Source organism: Anneissia japonica, unplaced genomic scaffold (assembly GCF_011630105.1).
Source record: "Anneissia japonica isolate Jap-2015-1 unplaced genomic scaffold, ASM1163010v1 scaffold288035_len209932_cov175, whole genome shotgun sequence".
Classification (NCBI taxonomy): Eukaryota; Metazoa; Echinodermata; class Crinoidea; order Comatulida; family Comatulidae; genus Anneissia; species Anneissia japonica.
Window position 1 is genome coordinate 93,496 of NW_022737916.1, and position 22,127 is coordinate 115,622.

General features: G+C 35.6%; 1 protein-coding gene across 1 annotated transcript in view; it reads right to left on the bottom strand.

Annotated features, from left to right (window-relative positions):
* Positions 1 to 258: 258 nt before the first annotated feature.
* LOC117117468 (E3 ubiquitin-protein ligase RBBP6-like) overlaps positions 259 to 22,127 on the bottom strand; it is a 27,012-nt gene continuing 5,143 nt past the window's right edge. The window contains exons 4-13 of the mRNA XM_033261767.1: positions 21,702 to 21,723; positions 10,836 to 10,871; positions 9,320 to 9,408; positions 7,960 to 8,044; positions 7,427 to 7,563; positions 6,317 to 6,492; positions 5,586 to 5,689; positions 5,001 to 5,214; positions 3,541 to 4,663; positions 259 to 3,313 (exon numbers count right to left, since the gene is read on the bottom strand). Coding sequence (XP_033117658.1) covers positions 484 to 3,313; positions 3,541 to 4,663; positions 5,001 to 5,214; positions 5,586 to 5,689; positions 6,317 to 6,492; positions 7,427 to 7,563; positions 7,960 to 8,044; positions 9,320 to 9,408; positions 10,836 to 10,871; positions 21,702 to 21,723 — 4,816 coding nt within the window. The 3' untranslated portion in view covers positions 259 to 483. The remainder of the gene's footprint in view (positions 3,314 to 3,540; positions 4,664 to 5,000; positions 5,215 to 5,585; positions 5,690 to 6,316; positions 6,493 to 7,426; positions 7,564 to 7,959; positions 8,045 to 9,319; positions 9,409 to 10,835; positions 10,872 to 21,701; positions 21,724 to 22,127) is intronic.

Here is a 22,127-nt window from a genome sequence, read left to right on the forward strand (position 1 = left end):
ATTTCAATGTTTACAATAAGAAATGTTTATGTCAAACTGGAAACAGTGACATAAATGTATCCACAGCCTCTTATTTTTAACCAAAAGAATATCATTATAATAAGGAGCTACATATTCTCTTTTGCACTCTTTTATACTCACAACTTTTGTGAGCCCTGTACATGGTAAAAGTTTGTGTGAGCCCAGCATATGTGGTAATCACATGATTAGCACAGGCTAACTGCTAATGAAGCATCTAGACAGCCCCCCCCCACATGCTAACTGCTAATGAAGCATCTAGACAGCCCCCCCCCCCCACCAATGCCATTTCGTACATAATGGGAAGTTTTTTTTAATTATAATTTGTGCAGGCAGTGAAGAGTAACACAAGAGCACAAAATTACAGTAAGTCATCATCTTATGATGCCATTTTAAATTTAACCTGACTTCAAATTAACATTAAAAAAGTTAAAAAACAATTATTTGTAAGGATAGTATCAAGAATTAATGTTTCTTTTTTTTCTTCTTGTGTTTCTTGTTCTTCGTTCTAATTTCTTCCTCATTTTTACGAACCTTTTTCTTGTGTTTATTTTTGTGTTTTTTATGCTTTTTATGTTTCTTGTGTTTCTTTGTTCTAGTTTCACTTCCGCTAGACTGACTGCTGTCGGTATCACTTGCACTCTCGCTATCTTCTGAGGGACTACTATCTGCAGAACTGCTTAAACTTTTCTTCCTTTCTCTCTCCTCTTTTTTCCGTTCTTTTGATTTTATTCGTTGTTGATGATCATTTTTTTCTCTGTGCACAACTGGTTCTGACTGGAATTTATTGGTAGGCCCATCCCGTTCATGCTTAACAGTTGGGTTTCTTTCCTCTATGTGTCTACGTGGTTTTCTCTGCTCTGGTTTTTCTCTTTTCAATTCTATAGGGCTTCTTTCTTTCTTTATTTGTTGCCTATCTGGGATTTTTCCAAGTCGATCATGTATTCTCAGTTTACCTTTGTTTGTAGGGGGATCCTGTTTTCTCTCTATAATACTTCTTTCTTTATTATTTCCATCACGTCCCTTCCCTTTCCCCTCACCTGCACTATTATTCTTTAATTCTTTTTCTTGCTTAGCAATTGATTTAACTTTTTTTTCATCAATGTTATCATTTCGTTTCCTCTTTTCTGTCTCTTTCTTTTCATCTGAAACAATGCTATCAGTCTTTTCAACTCTAGGTATTTCTTTACTCTTAGGCTTTCCATCTTTTTCTTTAGAGTCTTTCTTGTCTTTATCTTTTAATTCTTTGTCATGAACTTCTATGGTTTCATCATAATCAGGCTCAAAAGCAACCTCCTCCATGTCAGGCTCAATCACATTTAGTGAGGTTTTTGGTGAAGATCCTTCATCGCTAGATTCAAATTCATCCCGATCCCATTTCGATACAGGCACTGAGATGGTGATTAAGTCTTCACGAGGTGTATCTTCAATTACATGACTTTGTTGTTCTGGTTCTTTCTCAATGACGTTCTTCACCACCTGAATTTCTTGGGTGACCACATTAGTTGTGACTACACGTCTTTCATCTTGAGCTGGTACCATTTTGGTGACTTTACTAGACATGGCCTTTTTCTTGGGACTGTAGCCTGGAGGGCTTGTACTAGAGTAATCCACAACACTGACTGCAGACTTGAGTCCTTGAATGTTCTTGTCTTGAATTTCTTTGGTAACAACTTCTTCTAGCTTTGGAACTTTAGCTTCTGGTTCCTCTGAAACTACAGGAACTGCTTCCTCATTAGTCTCTCCTTGTTTGGAATGTTTTCTTTTTTTCTTCTTTTCCTTCTTCTCATGAACCTTTTTCTTCTTTTTCTTTTTTGTTTCTTTTCCATCTCCACCTTCTCCACCATTTTCTCCTTCAGACTTTTTCCTTTTCTTTGCTTCCTTCTTTCTCTTCTTCTTAAGTTTTTCTTCTTCCTCTGACTTCTTCTTTATTGCATCCTCGCTAATATCCGTCTTGACCTCCATACTATTATTTTCTGCTTCTTTTCTCTTTTCATTTTTCCCTTCCCTATCATTTCCATCTTCATGCTTGGTTTGTTGTTCAGCTGGTTTCCTCTCCTTATTTTCATCCACATCTTGGCTTTTAGGTCTATGACTATCACTGTCCCTACTTCTTTGTTCTCTTTCACTGTTTTCACGTCTACCACTTGGTTCACGCCTATCACTTGGTTCTCGTCTATCACCATGTTCTCGTCTGTCACCATGTTCTCGTCTGTCACCATGTTCTCGTCTGTCACCATGGTCTCGTCTGTCACCATGTTCTCTTCTTTCCTTTGGATCCTTTCTACTTCTTTCTTCATTTTTGTATCTTTCTTTCCTTCTGTCAGACCCATCTGGTCCTGATCTATAATCAGCTAATTCTTTACCATATGATCGCCTTGCCCTTGGGCTATGCGATCGTTGTCCTCGTCCTTGTTCACCATACCCTGGAGAGAGGTGACCTGGAGGTGGTCCATGACCTGGTGATGGCCTATATGGTCGATCTCTTGGTGGACCATGGGGCGGTCTATGATCCCAATCATCCTCCCATGGAGGCATCATTGGATAATCTGATGGCGGTCCAAATGGCCCAGGTGGTGGAATAAATTCTGCTTCATATGGTTGGCGACCATAAGGTGGAGGTGGTCCTCCATAATAATCATCATACATTTGGGGGTGTGGAGGGGGCAGTGGTGGTCGGTCATAGCGGTCATGCTCGTAGTACTGATCATAAGGAGGATACCGAGAATCAAAAGGTGGTGGAGGCCCTCTATCATAACGAGGTTCATAACGATAATCTGGTGGTGGAGATCGATGATATGGACCATATGGCGATCTTGAACGGTGCCTTTTCTGAGAATAATGTCTTGAATGGACAGGAGATCGATGTCTTCTAGGTGATCTAGTTCGCGATCTTCTAAATTGAGGTGACCTTGATCGTGGCCTCTGAGATCTATATCTAACAGGAGTTCTTGATCGAGGTCTGTTTCTTGTGCGAGAAACAGAACGAGATCGTTTCCGCTTCACAGGTGACTTTGAACGACCCTTTGAATGTGACCTTCCTTTAGAATGTGATCTACCCTTTGAGTGCGACCTACCCTTTGAACGTGACCTACCCTTCGATCTTGATCTTCCCTTTGATCTTGATCTTGACCTGGAACTTGAACTGGTAGTTGAATATGATCCAGCACTAGAACTGTTGCTACTGCTGGAGCTTGACCTTGCATGTGCCTCAGCTTCAGCTTTTTTCTCTCGGTCTCTACGCTCTTTCTCTGCCAATTCTCTTTCAAAGGCTGCCAGAGGATCCTCTCGATCACTAAAAAAAGAAGCATAGAAGGTATGAATGCAAGCACTTTATATCAATATTGAAACTGACAATGACATTGGAAGATCTATAATATTATTAATATATATGAAGGGTGTTTCGGGTATTTATTAAAAGTTTTATAACAATCCTGTTTAAGAGTATCATGGTTGAGTTTGATTTATGAAGCAAAAGGTGGATGTTAATCAAAATAAGGGTACTGAAGGTGTGGTACTAACCTTATTTTTTGTTGGTAATCCTGATATTCTTTCTGAGTCAATGGGCGCCCACCAGGTCCAACAGGCGGTCGAGGTACAGGAGGAGGTCTGATTGGTGGTCCTGGCATTGGTAAACCTGGAGGCAATGGCACAGGAATGCCTGGAATTGGAAGCCTTGGTGGAAGAATCAGAGGCAGCTGGGGAGGGCCTGGCAAACCAATTGGAACCGGAGGTTGTCCCAAGCCCGGAGGAACAACAGGTGCACGTGGCCTAGGCACATTTGGGGCAAACACAGGTACGCCAGGTGGAATAGGTGGTGGTAGTCTATTCTGAGGTGGTCTTGGTGCATGATCACGAGGACCAGGTGCTCTGTGACCTGGAGGTCCTACTGGTGGTGGGGGACCTGTCCCAGGAGGTAACAGAGGTGGAGATTTGCCTGGGGGCTGGTTTCCTGGAGGTACTGGCAACCTTTGAGGATGTAGCTGAATAGCAGGATGTGGGGCAGATATTGGAGGGCTTGTAAACTGTGGTGGCGGACCTGGACCTTGTGAAGGAGGCGGCCCTGAAACATATTGAGAACTAGGTACTGTTGCTGGAGGGCCATGATGAGGGGGATGTTGAGGTGGTGCATGATGGCCAGGAGGTGGTCCTCTATTAGTAGGTGGTCCGAAATTATTTTGATCTCTATGTGGAGGTCTGTATTCAGGATGTCCACCATGCTCTCTATTATTTGGTGGCCCACTGCCGGGGGGACCTCTATAAACAGGTGGACCATGATGATCAGGTGGTCGCATATGATCTGGCAATCCCATATGATTAGGTGGTCTTCTGTGATCAGGTGGACCCATATGATCATGTGGACCTCCATGATCATGTGGACCGCCATGATCATGTGGACCTCCATAATCATGTGGACCTCCATAATTATGTGGACCTCCATGATCATGTGGACCCCTGTGTTCCTGACGGCGATGGTGCTCTTGATATCCTCTTCTGTTATGGTGGTCATAATGAGGTGGTCCTCTATTGTGTGGCTCATCATCATAATAGTCTTCATCATCGTACTCATTGTCATTATATCTTTCATTGTGTCTGTTGTGCATACGACTATGATTTTGTGGACCACGCCTTTCCTGATGTTCATCTATATAAAGAGGAATAGATTAAGGACAATAAAAAAGGTGATTATACTCAATGCACTGTGATAGCTACACTTCGATAGCTACAACTTTGTTTATCCACAATATACAACTTATTTGCTTAGAACACTTGGATAGCAAAGTAGTCAATTATTTTATGATATGATATATTAATAAATACAATATTATTTTATTTTATTTACACATGATTTAAATAAACTTATGATGATTAATACTGTAAATAACAGGTGAAAATAAATTAATTACAACTATTGCAGTTGTGTATTCAGGATTGTAGTTTTGAATACAAGTTATGGATTTAATCACCAAACCCCAACTCACCGTATCTGTTCCTTTGCTGACCATCAGGTTGTTTCGCAAGAGTCTGAATAGAGCGGCCTGGAGCACTATTTTGATTGGGCGGTTGACTGCTGACCGGTGGCTTAGTTGCAACTTTTGGCTGAGCCTTTAGAGCACTCTGCTGCTGAAGAAGTTTTTGCCGTGCCAGCTGAACTGCTTGGGAGTATCCAGTATCATTTCTAAACTTAGCTATTGTCTGAAAAACGAGGACATGAAATTACCCAACTGTGACGAACTACAGGAAACGGGGGAGAAAAATGTTGGGGGCCATGTTTCATAAAAGGGGCAAAGGAGACGGTATATTCGAGTGACCACTCTCTACCTTAAAACAGTTCAAGTACATTCAACACAAGACTGAAAATACTCCTCATTATATATATTCCACTCTTTACAATAAACATTTTATGTATATTCAACACAAAACTGAAAATACTCAACATTATAGACAATGTCAGTGGCTTAGCCACCTGAGAGCCCATAGGTATTACACAACTGTGGAGGGAGTAATATATGATACTGATAATAATATCTAGGTTATCTAATAAGAGATTTAAGAGTTGTAAATACCTGTCTAAGTTGTTTATTTATGCTTAGGGAGTCAGGAGAGACATCAACTTCCTTACAATCAGGACACTGGTGTTCATCTGTAGACAGCAAAACCTCTCGAATACCTGTAATCACAAACATTTCAATTTATTCATTTTTTTTCCTTTCTGTGACTTTGGATTGAATTTTCGAATAGTCCACAGTCCTTCACACTAAAATAATTTGGTTCATTATAATCCTTGATCATTCCTTACTTAATATTTGTTAAAATTAATATTATCAAGTTTTATCCAATTCATAGAAATTTAAGTTGAAATATACCATACTTTTAAAGCTTATGTAAATATTTTATTAAATTCAAAACTCTTTTTTTGTAGAAATATTATTATGTTTGGTATCTAAAAAAAATAAATGTATTAGCTTCAAGGTGGAAACGATTGCGCAGCCGTAGTCATTGATTGCAAGTAGTGTGCATTGAGAAAAGAAGGTGCTCTCCATTTTGCCATGTTCAATTTTTTGATAAACTAAGCCTGCCGAGCATTTGGTGGCGGGGAACACATTAAAATTCAAAGGCATCGCGCAAACATTCTTTACTTGCTACGGCGGCTTTGTCCTTGGCCCATATGCATAGGGCTGCGTTTGCAGAGCTTTTTTGAGTGATCTTCTTGTAAATAATACCGCCATGGTTATACTGCCATATATGAAACTAACAAGTAACAGTTAGAAGAATAATCTTTGCAATGAAAACGTACATTCATCACAGAAGCTCTGTCCACAGCAAGGTATAACCACAGCATCTTTCAGGAGTTCTTTGCAAATTGGGCAGAGGAACTCCGCTGGAATGTCAGGCTCAATATCAAGAGGTTCATGGTTCTGTGAATTGTTGAAGGCTGGTGGACGATCTTTCTTCTGTATGGAATATGCAGCCCTGTGATAAATATGAAGTCATAGGTTTATTGAAAATAATTTATATATAATGTAATATTTATTTATACAAGGTTAATAATTACAGTATATTACCGTAAATGCTCAAATAAGCACCACTCTGGAATATGCGCCGCTCTCAAATAAGCGCCGCACCAAACCTGATTTTTTTCGCTAAGTGCCGCTCTCGAATGAGAGCTGCGGCGCCTGAAAGTATATATTACCGTGTGTAATGAAACAAATGCTTTTAAATACAATGTATACAGTGTTAAAATGAATGAATAACACAATGAAGACACAAGCATTTCTTTATAAACATTTATTCACGATGACGTAGGCATAACAACCGCCACGCCAATATATTTTTATAAGTGCTGCTCTCGAATAAGCACCGCACTGAAGCCTCCAAAAATGTTAAAAGCGCTGCGGCGCATATTCAAGCGTTTACAGTAGTAATAATAAAATCAGTAACATGGAGATAATAAAGTACAGACAACATAAGATAAACTGTTCAGATGTAAACTGTTATTTGCCAGTTGGCAGGAGAAGGCTGTGTTCAGTATGCAGTTCCAGTGGGGAAAGGAGGCTTAAGCTTCCTGTTGGGCAGGCCAAGGCCCCCATTGGTCACATGTTATTAGACTAAGAAAAAATTATATTTCTTAAATTGTGGATATGGTACGCACTAAAATGTCTCAAAACAGCTTAAAACTGCCCAGTTTTTTTTTATCCCCCTGAGCCTTGACCATGATTTCACCCCTACACCTTGCTGGTCTTGGTAGGATATTGCCTGTTCCCTGTTGGACAGCTTAGCACCTCCATTCCACCCTTTCCTAATAAGAAAACTCCTGGCACTACCACTGGCACTACCACTGGCACGAGAAACAAAGAGGATGTTCATATCTTGAAATTGCAAATAATTGATGGACTAGTAAACTCACTGCTCAATCCTTGGCACAACAAATTCTCCAGAGGGTAGCATTTTAGCGCCTTTTGCGTTTTCATCCGCTGGCCTTACAAAGCTGATCGGAATTCCTTTCATATCTTTTGGTTGAAATGCATTAATTTTTTGCTGATCCTAAAAATACAATTAAAAAATATATAGATTATTGACTTCAAATATGAATACAATTCATTTTTAAACAGTGAAGAGTGGCGGTTCAGGTGAAAAATGTGGACGCGACAAAAGTTGATGGAAGGGAATGGAATTTGGTTTAAAAAAACAGGGGATTGAATTCATTTTTTGATGAATTGGTATGAGCAAGAAAAAATAGTACACTTTGACAAAATATTATAGATTTATCAATTGTAATGTGTTTTAAATTATTAAGTATATGCATGTTATGTAAAGGATTAGTCATGTTACATATAGTTACTACATCCTTGTTAAAAACACTCTTTCAATATTTTTTTTTAGTTATTTCTTTTCTGCACTTTTACATTCATACGACGCATTGTAAAGTAATGTACTTACATTGTTTTTCGGACAATTTCTAACCATGTGTCCGGGTTTGTTACAGTTAAAGCACACAGGACGAGTACGTGCATGACGATGATAGCTGATAAAAGAAAAAATATTCAATCAAATATTAATTTTGAAATTGAGTTTTTAATAGTAAAATGTATTTCTATACACAGATACAGAGAGATAATTAAAGAAATCATTTTCATTAAATAAAACCTGTCATGAAGGAAGATCATTCTCATTGAAAGAGCATCAATGCATACAGCACAAGTGGTTGTGTTACCAATTAGCATACAAAATTCAATAAATGTCTAGATACACATGGTGGTGACTGCTTAAAAGATCTCTTCAGAAAACATTTGTTTTAATGAGACGATGTGTGATTAAATGAAAGAGGGAAGCTAGTTAATTTGAACAGATGGTAGCCAATCTGAACAGTGAAAAGACCTCAAACATCAATGCTGCTACAATGTATTACCAGGTAATGGAATGCTATTAATAGACTTTTCCCAGAGTATCAATCAAACCTGTCTAATAAGAAAAGCACTAGGATTACGTGTCCGTGTATGTTTTAACACTGTCGTCTTTTGGGACCTTAGCAACAATGGGGCGGGACTTAGCGCAAAGGTCCATTGCAACCCAGGGTGGGCATGATGGTTAACAGCGAATGGGGACTAAGGATTAAGTGAGATAATGTGACACAGTACTAGGTAATTTGTAATTGCTTGAGTGTACATTTTGTTACTCGGAAAATTTCCAGTTGGGTACCTTGGGGGTTGTGCACACCCACTTCCCCTATTGGATATAATTGCCATCCCAAAACCAACGTACTGTCCCTAAATATTAAACTGAGTAATTAGCATAAGAATATGGAAGTACTGTATTACAGGGGTGGGCATAAAAATCAGTCAGAGGGCCAAAGTGAATTTTGGTTTTTATCACAGACAGCCGCAACCAAACTTTGATGGTTCCAGTGTGCTTCCAAGAACTTTCATGTAATGCTTTTATACCACTTTATTCTCAGTTTTAATATTACTTTTTATAGATAATCGGTGTCGGGCCGTAAAGAACAATGTGTTTTCTAGCCAAAGATGGCTGGCGGGCCGCACACATAGGGTTTTAATTCGTTTTTGTGGGCCACAAAAAAATCTGTCAGGTCGCATGCGGCCCACGGGCAGCACTTTGCCACCTGTGTCTTTGGAAATAGTAAGTAGATTCCAGTCAATGACCTATAATTTTAAAGCTGATAATGTGGAGAATATGAATATATTAAAAAGTAAATTTTCTTGTTTTGGTCACTGATGATAATTTTGGTATGGCAAGCCACATATGTCACCGATGCAGCCAGATACTGAAACAATGTACTTACTTAGAAGGATCATACTCCAGGCCAGACTGATATACTGCCGCATCTATCTTGGCTGCTTCTGACGCATCAGCGGCTGCCAGATCAGCTACCTGTAAACATAATCAGAAACGAATCTTGTTAGTGTTTAAATATAATAAACTTGGTTCTTATAGTCACAATATTCCATCAGGCCAACAAATAGCCCCTATAACTTAAGAATTAAAGTAGAGCAGCATATATTTAATAGAAATTGAAATTTATGTACATAAAATAATTAAACACAAATTTTATGTTATATAACTTTTGCTTAAACTTTATGGGAATTTTGCAATATTTATTTTCTTGATGTTTTTCTTGTACTAATTTACATCTTTTGAATTTGTTTTAATTAATCTTGCAGTACTGTTTACTTGTTTTAGTCAATCATTTATGCTGTTTTAATTAATTCCAATAACGATGAAGTGTTAATTGTTTTTATGCTGAATTTAACAAAATAGCGAGCAAAAATAAAGGTGCCTTTAAAATGTGATACGGCAAGTGAAAGCGCATTTTGCAATAATTTTGGATTCCTTTTTTTCCCCTCTTGATATACTTTTTTGATGTTCTATTATTGACCCCTTTTTGTTTCTTTTCCCCCTAAAGGCCTGTTTATACTTCAACGATAACGATAAAAAAGCTAAAAAGCTTTTTAGCTTTTTTATCGTTATCATTATCGTTGAAGTTTAAACAGGCCTTAAATCAATGATTTTTTTAAGTGCTGTTTAAATTTTACATTTTTGATGTTGAATATTTTCACCTTCAAACCATGTTAATGAAATTTATTAATGTACACTTTGGATGTTTTCCCCTTAATTTTGGTGTTTGTCTTGTATTTTAAATGTTTTTATATATTCTTGTACTGTAAATTGTCTCATCCAATCACTAAACCGCTGTTCCGTGACAAAACAATGTAACTTGAAATTTTCACTTTTGAAGAAAAATAGAGTTAAAGTTTGCATGTTTGCAAATTGGTAATAAATTGTCGTACCCTTTTGAAATTTTACAGGATTGCATTATCTATAGACATTGTGATTATACGTAAAATTATGATTACAACCGTTCCTTAATTGCAAAGTAATTAGTGATATATTTACAGATACGTTGTTTTGCCTCGGAAACATGTCAGGATCTGTATTGTTGCAATTGCGACATATTTTTGGAATTTATCACTTTTGGGGCAATCATATGCATTATCTAGCTTGTTCATACGTCGTTAAGATTATTGATATTAAAACACCGAAACCACTTGATTTTAAGTTTTATGCTTAAAGATAGGTGCTGCTATCTCCGAAACAATCTCATTGTTGAGACCTAAAATTTTCAGACATATTTAATATACTCCCAAATAATATTACCTCAAAATTGACAAAAATGTCAGTTACGTTGTTTTGCTCGGGACGGCCGTATATATGTACGATTGCAATAAAGTTCAATTTGTATTTGAATTATTGTATCAATCACAGTATACTGTAGTGCAGTAAAATAAATATTAACTAACCTTACTTAACCGTTCTACGGCTAGTTGATGTTCATCCTGCAATAAAAAAATTCACAAAAATTGTTACAAATTTACCCCCCTCCTTGACCCGCTTGTAACCAGACCAGGGAGGTTCATGAAACAATACACATTAAATCAAGAAAACTAACAAAAATATGGTTGAAAAATGAATGTCTACAAATAGAAAACACATCAAAAGTGTTTTGTCATTAAGGCATGTTAGCTGTTCTATATATCATAATTACATAAATAAAAACAATAAGCAATAATAGTTGATGAATATTTAATATTAAAACGTTATAACCAATGAGTAAGTCTATAACCAATAATGATGGATGGAAATAATAATTTAAAAAATAAGCAATAATAATAATTGAATTGAATTATCACCATTAACAACATTGTTTTTGGATATTTTTTTTAAAGATGGTTAGACATTTGAAACAATTGAACAGTTTTTAATGTTCATTTTCAGATTCTTTCTAAAAACAAGTACCACCCCTGAAGGTGAGTACAGTATTATGTATAATAATTAAGCATTGGTGGATCAAGAATATATTATCAGGGAGAAAGCTATCCAACACAGGACTAAAACAATTCTGTCAGGTTCAAGAGAAAAGTTTCTTAACACCTAGAGAAATTTTGCAAGATTAATTTCATTCTTATACCTGTTTAGTGTATTCAATCCAGAGATGCTGCACATAGCCTTATTTAGATTGTTGTACACTTGATGCAATATATCAAAAGACAGTCACTGAAACAATTATTTTTATGTCAAGAAAGACATGTGTCCATTGGTTGGTTAATTAATAATAAATGATTTCTGAAACATTCAGCAAACTGATGGAGATCTCATCTGTTAACTGCATTTTGTAAATATTATCCACTCTACAAATCTATTGTTTTATAAGTTATAAGATTATTTTACATACTTTAGAAAATTTACTGTATAAAAAAAGTTGACTTTTTATAATAATACACACAGAATTCTTGAAGATAATACCTAGCTCAGTACAGTTAGGTTAAATTTCATAACTTATATTTTTTCACTACCTACTAATCTATAATGTGTGAAGGAGCCAAATACCAATTAATGCCATACCTAAGGGGGTGCGTTGTGTTCGTAAGCTGGGAATTAATTATCATCGTTAGCCAAAAGGCCAATCATTACTAGTGCTGAAAGGATAGAGCTTCCTGGGCCAGTGTCTTGGAGCCGCAACCAAAAATGTATTTTTTCTGAAAATAGTCACATTACCTACCTATTGTACTTTATTATGTCCATAATCATTTAAATTAAGCATTTAATATTTAAAAGGTTATTAGCATGCCATTAGGAGCCTCCGGTCAAGGTCTAGGGGAAAACAACTGGTGGGATTAAAGGGAGGGGGAACACCCTTGCCACAAAGGTTTTAGAATTGGCAAATTTTTTTAGTCGACAACGCCGGCAATATCAGAAGGAACAATTTTCCACGACAACATGAACCTCTAAATTGTGCCACCCCTGCTTGCAATATATGATGCTCTCTTTACGCATTTATTAAGTCATATTAAGTCATGTCTAGAGGAAAAAGATCTGCAGCTTACGCGATTAACATTCACACCACACGACCTAATAGCAATGTATAAAATTCAATATCATGCATTGCAAACCTACCCCCGTGCTCCTCCAAACTCTGGCACTCAGCACACTAAATTAAATCACCGAGGGGCATGTACACTTTCGACTTACGGTGTGCACACGCAAGTGTAGTCACATAGCATAAAAATTGTTTCAAACATACAGCATTAACTCGCAGCTGGCATCAAAATGTGCTCGTGTCTGGTAAGTTTTTCTATTAGAGACTATCTTTGCACTGTATGTGAAAATGTCGACCGATTAGTATTTAGCGTCAATTATGTGTTACTGGTTACCGAGGGGCATGTACACTTGTGACTTACGATGTGCACACGCAAGTGTAGTCACATAGCATGAAAATTGTTTCAAATACACAGCATTAACTCGCAGCTGGCATCAAAATGTGCTTGTGTCTGGTTTTTCTATTAGAGATTACTTTTGCACTGTATGTGAAAATGTCGACCGATTAGTATTTAGCGTCAATTATGTGTCACTGGTTACCCAGGCCCGTATCCTGGGGGCGCGATGGGTGTCTATGCACTCTACAGATTGGAAAAATTACTATTTTCAAGAAAGTCGAGAATGAACTGAAAATAAAATTACAATTTTCCAGTAATCTATCAAAATTTAGTAATGAAACTTGTTCATTACTTCAACAAGGGGATTAACATATTGTCTGTACATATTGAACCGAAATTGAAAAAATTGTGGGTCATAGGACTACTGTTTCAGAGCTTCCAGGGGTATTCCCTCAGGCCTTTACCTGAAGAACCAGACGATCCCCAGTCAATTCAGATCATAAAAATTATTGAAAATAGTAGATAGTCCTACAGTTAATGTTTTCAAGGAGTACGAGACCGACAATTATAAGCCTGCAGAACCCTTATAAAATACAGATGGGATCCAAATGGCTATGACTCCTTCACCTTGGCATAGATTCTAGGCGGTCCTTTGTAATTTATTGTTTTAAAAGATGTATTATTTTTTAAATATAATTGTAAATAAAAATATGATATACATTTTTAACTATATATTATCAAATAATACATATTTATTGTAGCAGTAATTAATGACTAAATTAACCTAAAATAGACAATTGGTTATAATTCTCTCTTCTTCCTTTTATATAGTTATGTATATTGTATGTGATGAATTTAAATGTTTTTCCATACTTTTTTTGTTTTTATAATGATAGATTGCAATAAAGTTCCTCGTATTGCCGAATTTTGTATCTCACATCCCAGTTTCTGTTGCACAACTGTCCAACAACTTTCTTGGGTTCTTTGCCGTGTTCACGCCGAGCATGAAGCTGCAGTATGCTTGAGCCGTGTCTTGCAAGCCTAGCTTTTGCGTTAATTAATGTCTATTTTTAGGCCAATAATATTAAGCTTAAGATTGGTTCTAGATGTGCCAGGCACACTCTGCAATGGCGCAAGTCCCCTCTGATCCCCCTGTGAGCGCATAAAATTGTGATAACATCTGCTGATTGTCTGAGTGGATTTTTGCTGCGAAGCAGCCAATTCATATTCTTGACAGCAATTTGACCTCTGAAAGGTCATTGTTTGTCAAAAAACAATCGCCTAAGACAACTGAAAAGCGGAGTTCCTTCTTTCGTTCTACCGGGTAAAATAAATTACTTTAGGCGACGTTTGTAGACTAACCTACTCGTACCAACGTCGGCATGTCGAGACACTGGAGTACTATTCAGCGTTTTTACTATATTTCTAGGTTTCCTATTTCTACGTTTAATCGGCTCATGTCTCAGCCACAATATTTTGAGGCCAATATTATTTACGAACCCAGTTAAACTTATTCACTAGCCTATTTCAACGTGCTAATTATTACATTTAGGCTTGTTGTAGACTGGCATAGTGTTTTCGGAAATAAATACCATTTTATACACATGCGCAGATCAATTCGCCAGCAGCGAGTCATCGCCAGCAGCAGCGAGTCGCCAGCAGAGATGTCACTGCAGCAAAACGCTATTGTACACGGTACCAACGCTGTTCTAATATAGACAATGGGTCGTGCTCATATTGTTTGTTATATTTTTATTATTCATTATTTTCACTTTACTCGCATAAATAATTTTGTTCGAAGAACATTTTATGCAGTTGTACTTCGCAGCATTTCACTTGCAATTTGCAATTTCTAGTTATTAAAAATAAACTGTTGCATTCATTGTGTGAGGTTTTCTATGAAATTGCGCCGGCTGAATTTAATAACAATAATAGGGTTTATTTTGTTTGTCACATGCCGTGTTGTGCTCTACACATAACACATGCCTTTAAGGCCTGTTTATACTTCAACGATAACGATTAAAAAGCTAAAAAGCGATTGTTCATATAGAAAACAGAGAAATAAGATAAGTTTTTACACTAGGTCGATTCAATAATGATTTATCGTGTATACGATAACAAAATAGTTTTAAAAAAACCAATCAGATGACGTCATAATCATGGAAAAACGATAAAATCGTCGCTAGTACTACGATTTTAATGTTTTTCCATGATTATGACGTCATCTGATTTGATTTGTCAAAATATGTTGTTATCGCATAACTGATAAATCGTTATCGAATCGTTCTAGTGTACAAACCTCTCTTATTTCTTTTATTTTCTTGAACAATTGCTTTTTAATCGTTATCGTTGAAGTATAAACAGGCCTTTAGTGTGTTACAGTATATCAAGCTCTGTCCACAGCATTTTCCATGACAAATAGGTATGATGATTACACCCACGATGATGCTTAAACACACGTAATGGGCAAATCACAAATACAGTACAAGTATTTGATAGTGTGGACACAGTGTTACTCTAAATATTCTGGCATTCTATTGAGTTCAACAAGTACTCTTTTTGCAGTGCAGAAAGTCTACGGTAAACAATCTTTTGTTTTCTACTCCCTTCTATTCTATTTTCTGCATAAAATACCCTACTGGATAAGCTGTGTGTGGTTTGGTATACGTATGTATAAGACCAAATCACACTACGTATAAATAACCTATGACTAGCCTAAAAACAATAGAATATTAAGCAAATTATCTAACTGTAGAAAAATCCTAAAAAAACTTGTCAGCTAATGATTACTGTATATATATATATATAATCCAATGGAATCAGCATTAGATTTGAACCTACTGTATCCTCCTACGATTTGAATTCTTAACACCTGGCCAGTCATGTGGAAGTTAAATTATTCCCTACAATAGTAGGTCTAATAGAACTTATATAAATCCATAATGAACTGGGATCTGTCACAATGTCAGTGAAAGTGCAAGCGAAATTTGACAGCTATAATATAATGGCAAAACTAACATGGTAGTGCTAATTAACTAATCGACACATGCAGAGTACAGCATGTGTCCATGTGACTAGGTAGGGTGCTGTTACATACAGTGGAACCTCGATTCTACATGCTTGGCCAAAAATGGTGTACATAAATTTGTAAAATTGAGGTCGAGTAAATTTGTCCTTGCATGTATTACGTACACAGGTGCATGGCAAGAATAGGCTATGAAAAGTACTGTACATATAATAATACAAAATTATCGAAAAATATTGATAACCATGCAAGACATTGCATAATGCAATGCTTATCATGTATACATAACACGGTGAATACAGTATGGTAACTGTACTGAATGTGTGTAAAATTTTTTCCTAAAATTGGGAAGAAATTAACCTGAAATTAAGTGCGCAGCTATGCAGTGAAATAAGGCCATTACTCAATAACATGCAGATTGCAGGGGTAGGTTTAGAGGGGAACAGCCCGACCCCCCCCACCTTTTGGAAGGTAAAAAAAGGGGAAAAAAAAGAAAAATGAAATTGATCGCCAAAAACGCCTCTCAGATTATTTTCGGCCATCTAAAACACATACATTCTGCTGGGAATTCTAGCGGGTCCCCTAGAGTAGTATTATCTTGATTGGCCCCACTTTCGGCCCCCTTTTGGACATCTCTGTATCCGCCCCTGGTATCCCATTCCTAGCCTCAAGTACCACATCCAGAAGTAAACAAGGCAGGCAAATTTAGATAGTACTGTAACTATGCATGCCCTTTGATGTTTCCCAATAGCACATGTGAAAACCAACATGTGATAATCAACCAGGCATGGTTGTTGTTATTTCAATTGTTACTGCGTATTGTTGAAAATTACCATTAAATACACAACTAGACTCCAGACAGATAGGATGCAAAAGTACACCATTTATTAAAACGCAAAACATTTTATTTATACCACAAACATGAAGGTTTTTATGCACTGACATGCTTAATGTAGCTAAGTATTCAACGATGACGTCATCAGCGAGATGGAGTGTATCTAAAATCATGAATTTGTAAAATCGGAGTTCACAAATTTGCGGTTTCGCTGTACAGCCTTATCAGTTTATTTGAGATCTACCCAGGTTTCAATTGGCAGGTAACAATTTTTCAATTTAAGTCTTGTGTATCTAGCTTGTGTGATTATTGCATTGGGACGCGTACAAAAAGTTGCAAGAGCCAATGGCCTAATAGATAAAGAGCAATTTAAACAAAAACCACTGAGATTTCTAAGCCAGAGGCTGCAGACACAAGAGACAACACTAGTTTCCTGTACATTTATTTCAAGAATGTATTAAGTTTAAAATGAACGTTAAGGTTCATAAAACCCAATTTAATCAACATTAATCATAAAACTTCAACCTGTCAATTCACAAAGTATCACATCATTTAAACATGTTAATTACAATTTAGAAACATTTAGAAATTATATAACACAGTTTTTCAAATCACTCAAGCATGCTATGCAGACGGCCAAGGTCAGTAGAGTTTAAACATCTATCCGCATTGATAATAGCCAATCATGTACTGTACCATACTTCCAGTCTGTTGTTCGCAAAGCATCGACTAGTTTTGCAGACATCTCACCCATACCCAGGACACTTACCAGGTGGGTCATAGCTCACTATTTTTACATCTTTTTCTGGTGAATGCGAATGAAGCTTGCCAAGTGTTGAATAAAATATCACAAGTTTGTAGGAATATTTATAGCGAGCTAGGATTCATGTAAACAACAGCTTTATTATCACTACTGATGAAAATGGTAACGAAGTAATTAACTAAAGGATTATCGTAGTAAACTGTAAATTTGATCAATGTCACAATGGAGGTAGAACCATTTATTTGATATTTTCAAATCTTTTATAAAAGCGTATGTTCCAGACTTTACCATGTACGGGATATTTTTAAGGTGTTGTACTACGGTATGTGTCTACTGGTTTTCAATTACCAGTATCTCCATCACCCGAGTACTATTGCGACTAAAGGTTATACAGCAGTATCTTAACTAAAAAATCTATTTTAAAAGCAATACAAAACTATGGAACTGAATAAAATGATTTAGATTAGAAAATGCATGCAGAATACCACAATTAACAAGTTCATGATGAACACAAGAATGTTCATCCTTCCATCAATACTATAAAATTGCTTATGTACCTTGTTAGTGATATCACTATGGTGCACAGTAAAATATTGTCCCCCATCTTCTTTTACTAAAGTACCTGTATCTCAACACAATGGCATGCATTTCGATACTTGGAGTATGTATTATATTATCTTGTATCTCAATTCAAGAGCAACTTTAAAAACTGAACATAGTAACTTCATTAAATTTACCTAGTCTGACAAAAGGAATTGCAATTAATCATAAGGCAACAATTGTTATACCATAATTACATGCCTATGTTAACAAGCCATGAAATGCTTTACTTCTATCTGGATATCTAGAAATAATTTATGACAATATTGTAATGAGCAAGTTAAGATTTCTGGTGTCAATATCATATTGATTATGATTTTGTTTTGTTGTTAAAGATGAATGCAATGACAAAAGCAATGCTGATGGTGGTGGGCAATGACGATGACCAATGACGACAAATATGACTGGATGACAATGAATGTTGTCAATAGTGATGACACGATAATGATGGTTACTGAACTGTACTGTGTATTATTATTGATAATGACTATGATTATGTAAATTAAGCCTATACATATGCTCTAAATTTTCCATGCTGATTTTTGTTAATCCGAGATTAAAAAACATATTAATACTGAAAATAACATTTTGCAAATGATACTGTACTGCATAGAGTATTATTCATAATTTTTTTTTCATGAACCAATGATTTAACATTATGACGTAGGTGTGGTTGCTAGATTTTGACCTCAATCTGTTGACCTCAATCTGTTGACCTCAATCTGATTTTACTATTAAATTCCTAAAATGGGGTTTCCCATTTTAAAAGATTACCTCAAATATATAGCTGTAAGCCACTATATTTCAGATCATAGTTTTGGAATTTCTTTCCCCCAGTTAAGGTCAACTGTGTTAATTCACAAGACCCAAGAGCTTTCCATTTGCGATGACATACAGTAGAACGTAACGACATGTTAATTTAACTGCGCATGTCTGCACGAGTCTACAGTAGGTTCAGGCCAGTACGAGGACTGTATTGTATTAAACATCGGTGTGTCAGTCTTTGCGTTTGTGACATCTCTACGCACACGTCGTAAAATCGATTTACAGTAGAATGTACACGACGACAGTTATGGATGAGTGAATTCGTTGTACATTCTCCATCAAAAGCTCCCTAATAAAGCTCTGTTGGTATTACAGGCAAAATGTTAAAATTGAAAGGTCAGTTTCTATTACTTCTCCAAGGAGTATTTTCGGAGCCTTGAGTACTGCTCCAGTGGATTTGTGTGCTTTATAAATAATATTATTATTACAGTTAAACTTGCCCGAGTCGACTTTGCCTAACTCAAAGTCGAACTTACTTGACTTGCCAAATTGTTGTGCTTTCCATTAATTAACAATCTGTAAATTTTATCTAAGTCAACAAGTTCTCAATGGCATTTTGGATTCGACTTAGGCAACTTTAACTGTATTATTATTATGCTCGGATTAACAAACATTAACATGAAATATGAGAATGATTTTAATAAAGAGTAACTAATAATTGAGTTAACTAAGTTATTGATTGCAATGACGTTGTTGGTTAGGGCTCGATACTACTGTATATAAAATACGATGATGATACCAATTACCAGAAAAAACATTCTACCCGCAGATACCATAGCACATATAAAAGTGTTACATAAAATTAGACTATAATCTCAAAAGACATCCTCTTTCGAGAAACACACTACTGTCATCAATGTATTGTGAAAATGCAATCTGTATTCTCTTAGTATAGTAGTAAATTCAGTGTAAAACATAATAATATACTGTACTTTATATGAATAATACAAAAATGACACGTAGAGAAGAAAGATTAATATTGATTGATCATCATCCTGTATAATAACTATTATACTAAAGTATTTATAACAACCATCATTCATTCAATTAATATTCAAGTTTTTATTTTTTTATATATTTTTGTGAATCACACCCACTTCCTCTGAAGAAATATCAAGATATAAGAAATTATACGGGGAAGGAAGCAAAAATATTAGCATAGCTACTGTAATTATATTTATCCTGATTACTCTACAGTATATTATACAACCCAAAAGATTAACATACTATTTCTGAATCATGCCACAACTTATAACACACAGCCACTTCTTTTTTTTTTATTGAGAAGTAATTTCACTCTAATGAATAATTAATGCATCATATTAACCTCTATTGCAAACACAGACATGTTCAGTCTAACTATGAATTTACTGAAAATCCTGCTATTTAAATGACTTGTTAATATCTATTTAAATTACTCGCTACTACATGTAATTAAATTATCCGAGTCAATGAGCTACTCAAAAATAGATCAATGTAAAATGTAATTTCTGCACACTACAGTTTTGACTATTTATTTCTCCAAAATATTATTATAAGCTATAGGAAAAATATAAAATCTCATTTTAATTATGGGTATTGCTAAAAATAAATGTCCTCAACATATTTTGTTCAAAACTGGTTGTATGTGGGATTAATGAATACAATAATAAATGTAATCAGCAAAAAAATAAAAACATTTAACTTAATATTTATCAAAAAGGAGATAACGTGCAATGCATTTATTTCCGAACAGAACATATAGTACATAGCAATATAGTGTACTTCATTAGTTATAATTCCTAAAAATATTAAAATATCTATAAGAGCTTATTTTGCCATTCACCCCCTTCAGTAATATACTGTACAATAACATGTCCCTTACTGGGTTATTTTTTGTTTGTTGTTGCATAGCAACAGTAATAAAAATGCAAAGCAAATTGAGATATGATCTGCCATTGTGATAAAAGTGTGATTTTTTTTTTTCTTTTCAACATCTAACAGCCAATTACAGGTTGCAAATATCACTATACCCTCACAATGAGTCTGAGGGAGTGGAACTGTGTTTGTCGGAAAAAATCCTGGTCTCTTACAGGATTTGAACCATGGACCACGGAATTGGATGGCAAGCATCTTATCCACAAAACATAGCTCCACTCCCCTCCACATGTGCAAATCCAATTTTATAAAATCACAAATCACATTAACTAAAAAAGCACATCACATAAAATCGTTCACCATCTAACACCTTGTTTTACAGACTTTAGATATTTGTTCTTCTCATTTATTCATACTATTTCCAACATATTTTTTTTAATTAATCTTCCATTAAAATATTTCATCACTATGATGGATTTACTGTCTTTACAGATCAATAATGAAGCAGCAATTAAATCATTATCATTGGAATATTTTTATGTTCATTACAATTATCAATAATTAATTTACGAAAATCTTACGAAAAAGATATTTATCAATACTGATCGGATACCGTAATAATATATTACACACAGAGCAGGACATAATGAAACAATAAAATAAGATCATTATCAAATTACTAAAATGTATAAAGAAATATTTATAATGATGATCATTTCAAATGTCAACCGCTCCGTTTAAATGTGAACATATCAAAACACTGTACTTCAGCTTAAGGTGTAAAGCAAACGGAACATATACAGTACACCCGTTTTCATCACAAATAATACCAAAATGCTCTGTTAAGCTTCCATCGTTTGTGCAGTGCTTTAACAAAGACATTTTGATTGTGAAAAAAACATTTAAATTGTAAACCCCAAATACGACCTTTACCTCGCACTGGAGGCATTTCTTTGAAAAATATTAACAACAGCAAGACAGAGAAAATTTATACTTAGCCGAAAGAGATGATAAACGAATATAACCAGAAGGAGATGGATTACGTACTTGTTCGCGAGTAGTTTCTTCACTGAAAGAAAAAAAATAAAAAGAGAACATAAATAGTCTGAAATTTGTTGTTGGCTTCTATCAAGCATTAAAATACATGCCTGTTGACAGTGCAATAGCTATTCACCATACAATTAGATTTGAACTTTATGACAATAACTTCTTTAATATACAGAACTACATTCTTCCCGCTGATGTACTGGATAAAGGTTGTGAAATATAGTACAGTAGAACCCCTCATTTACGAACCCCGATTTTACAAATTCCCGATTTTACGAACGTAATATAAAGGTGATGACGTCATAAAAATTGAAGCGAAAGATAAAAAAAAAAAAAAAAAAACCCGCTCGAATTGTACCTGTTATTACCATGCATACAACACAACACACCATACTATACAGTACAGTATAACCCCTCATTTACGTA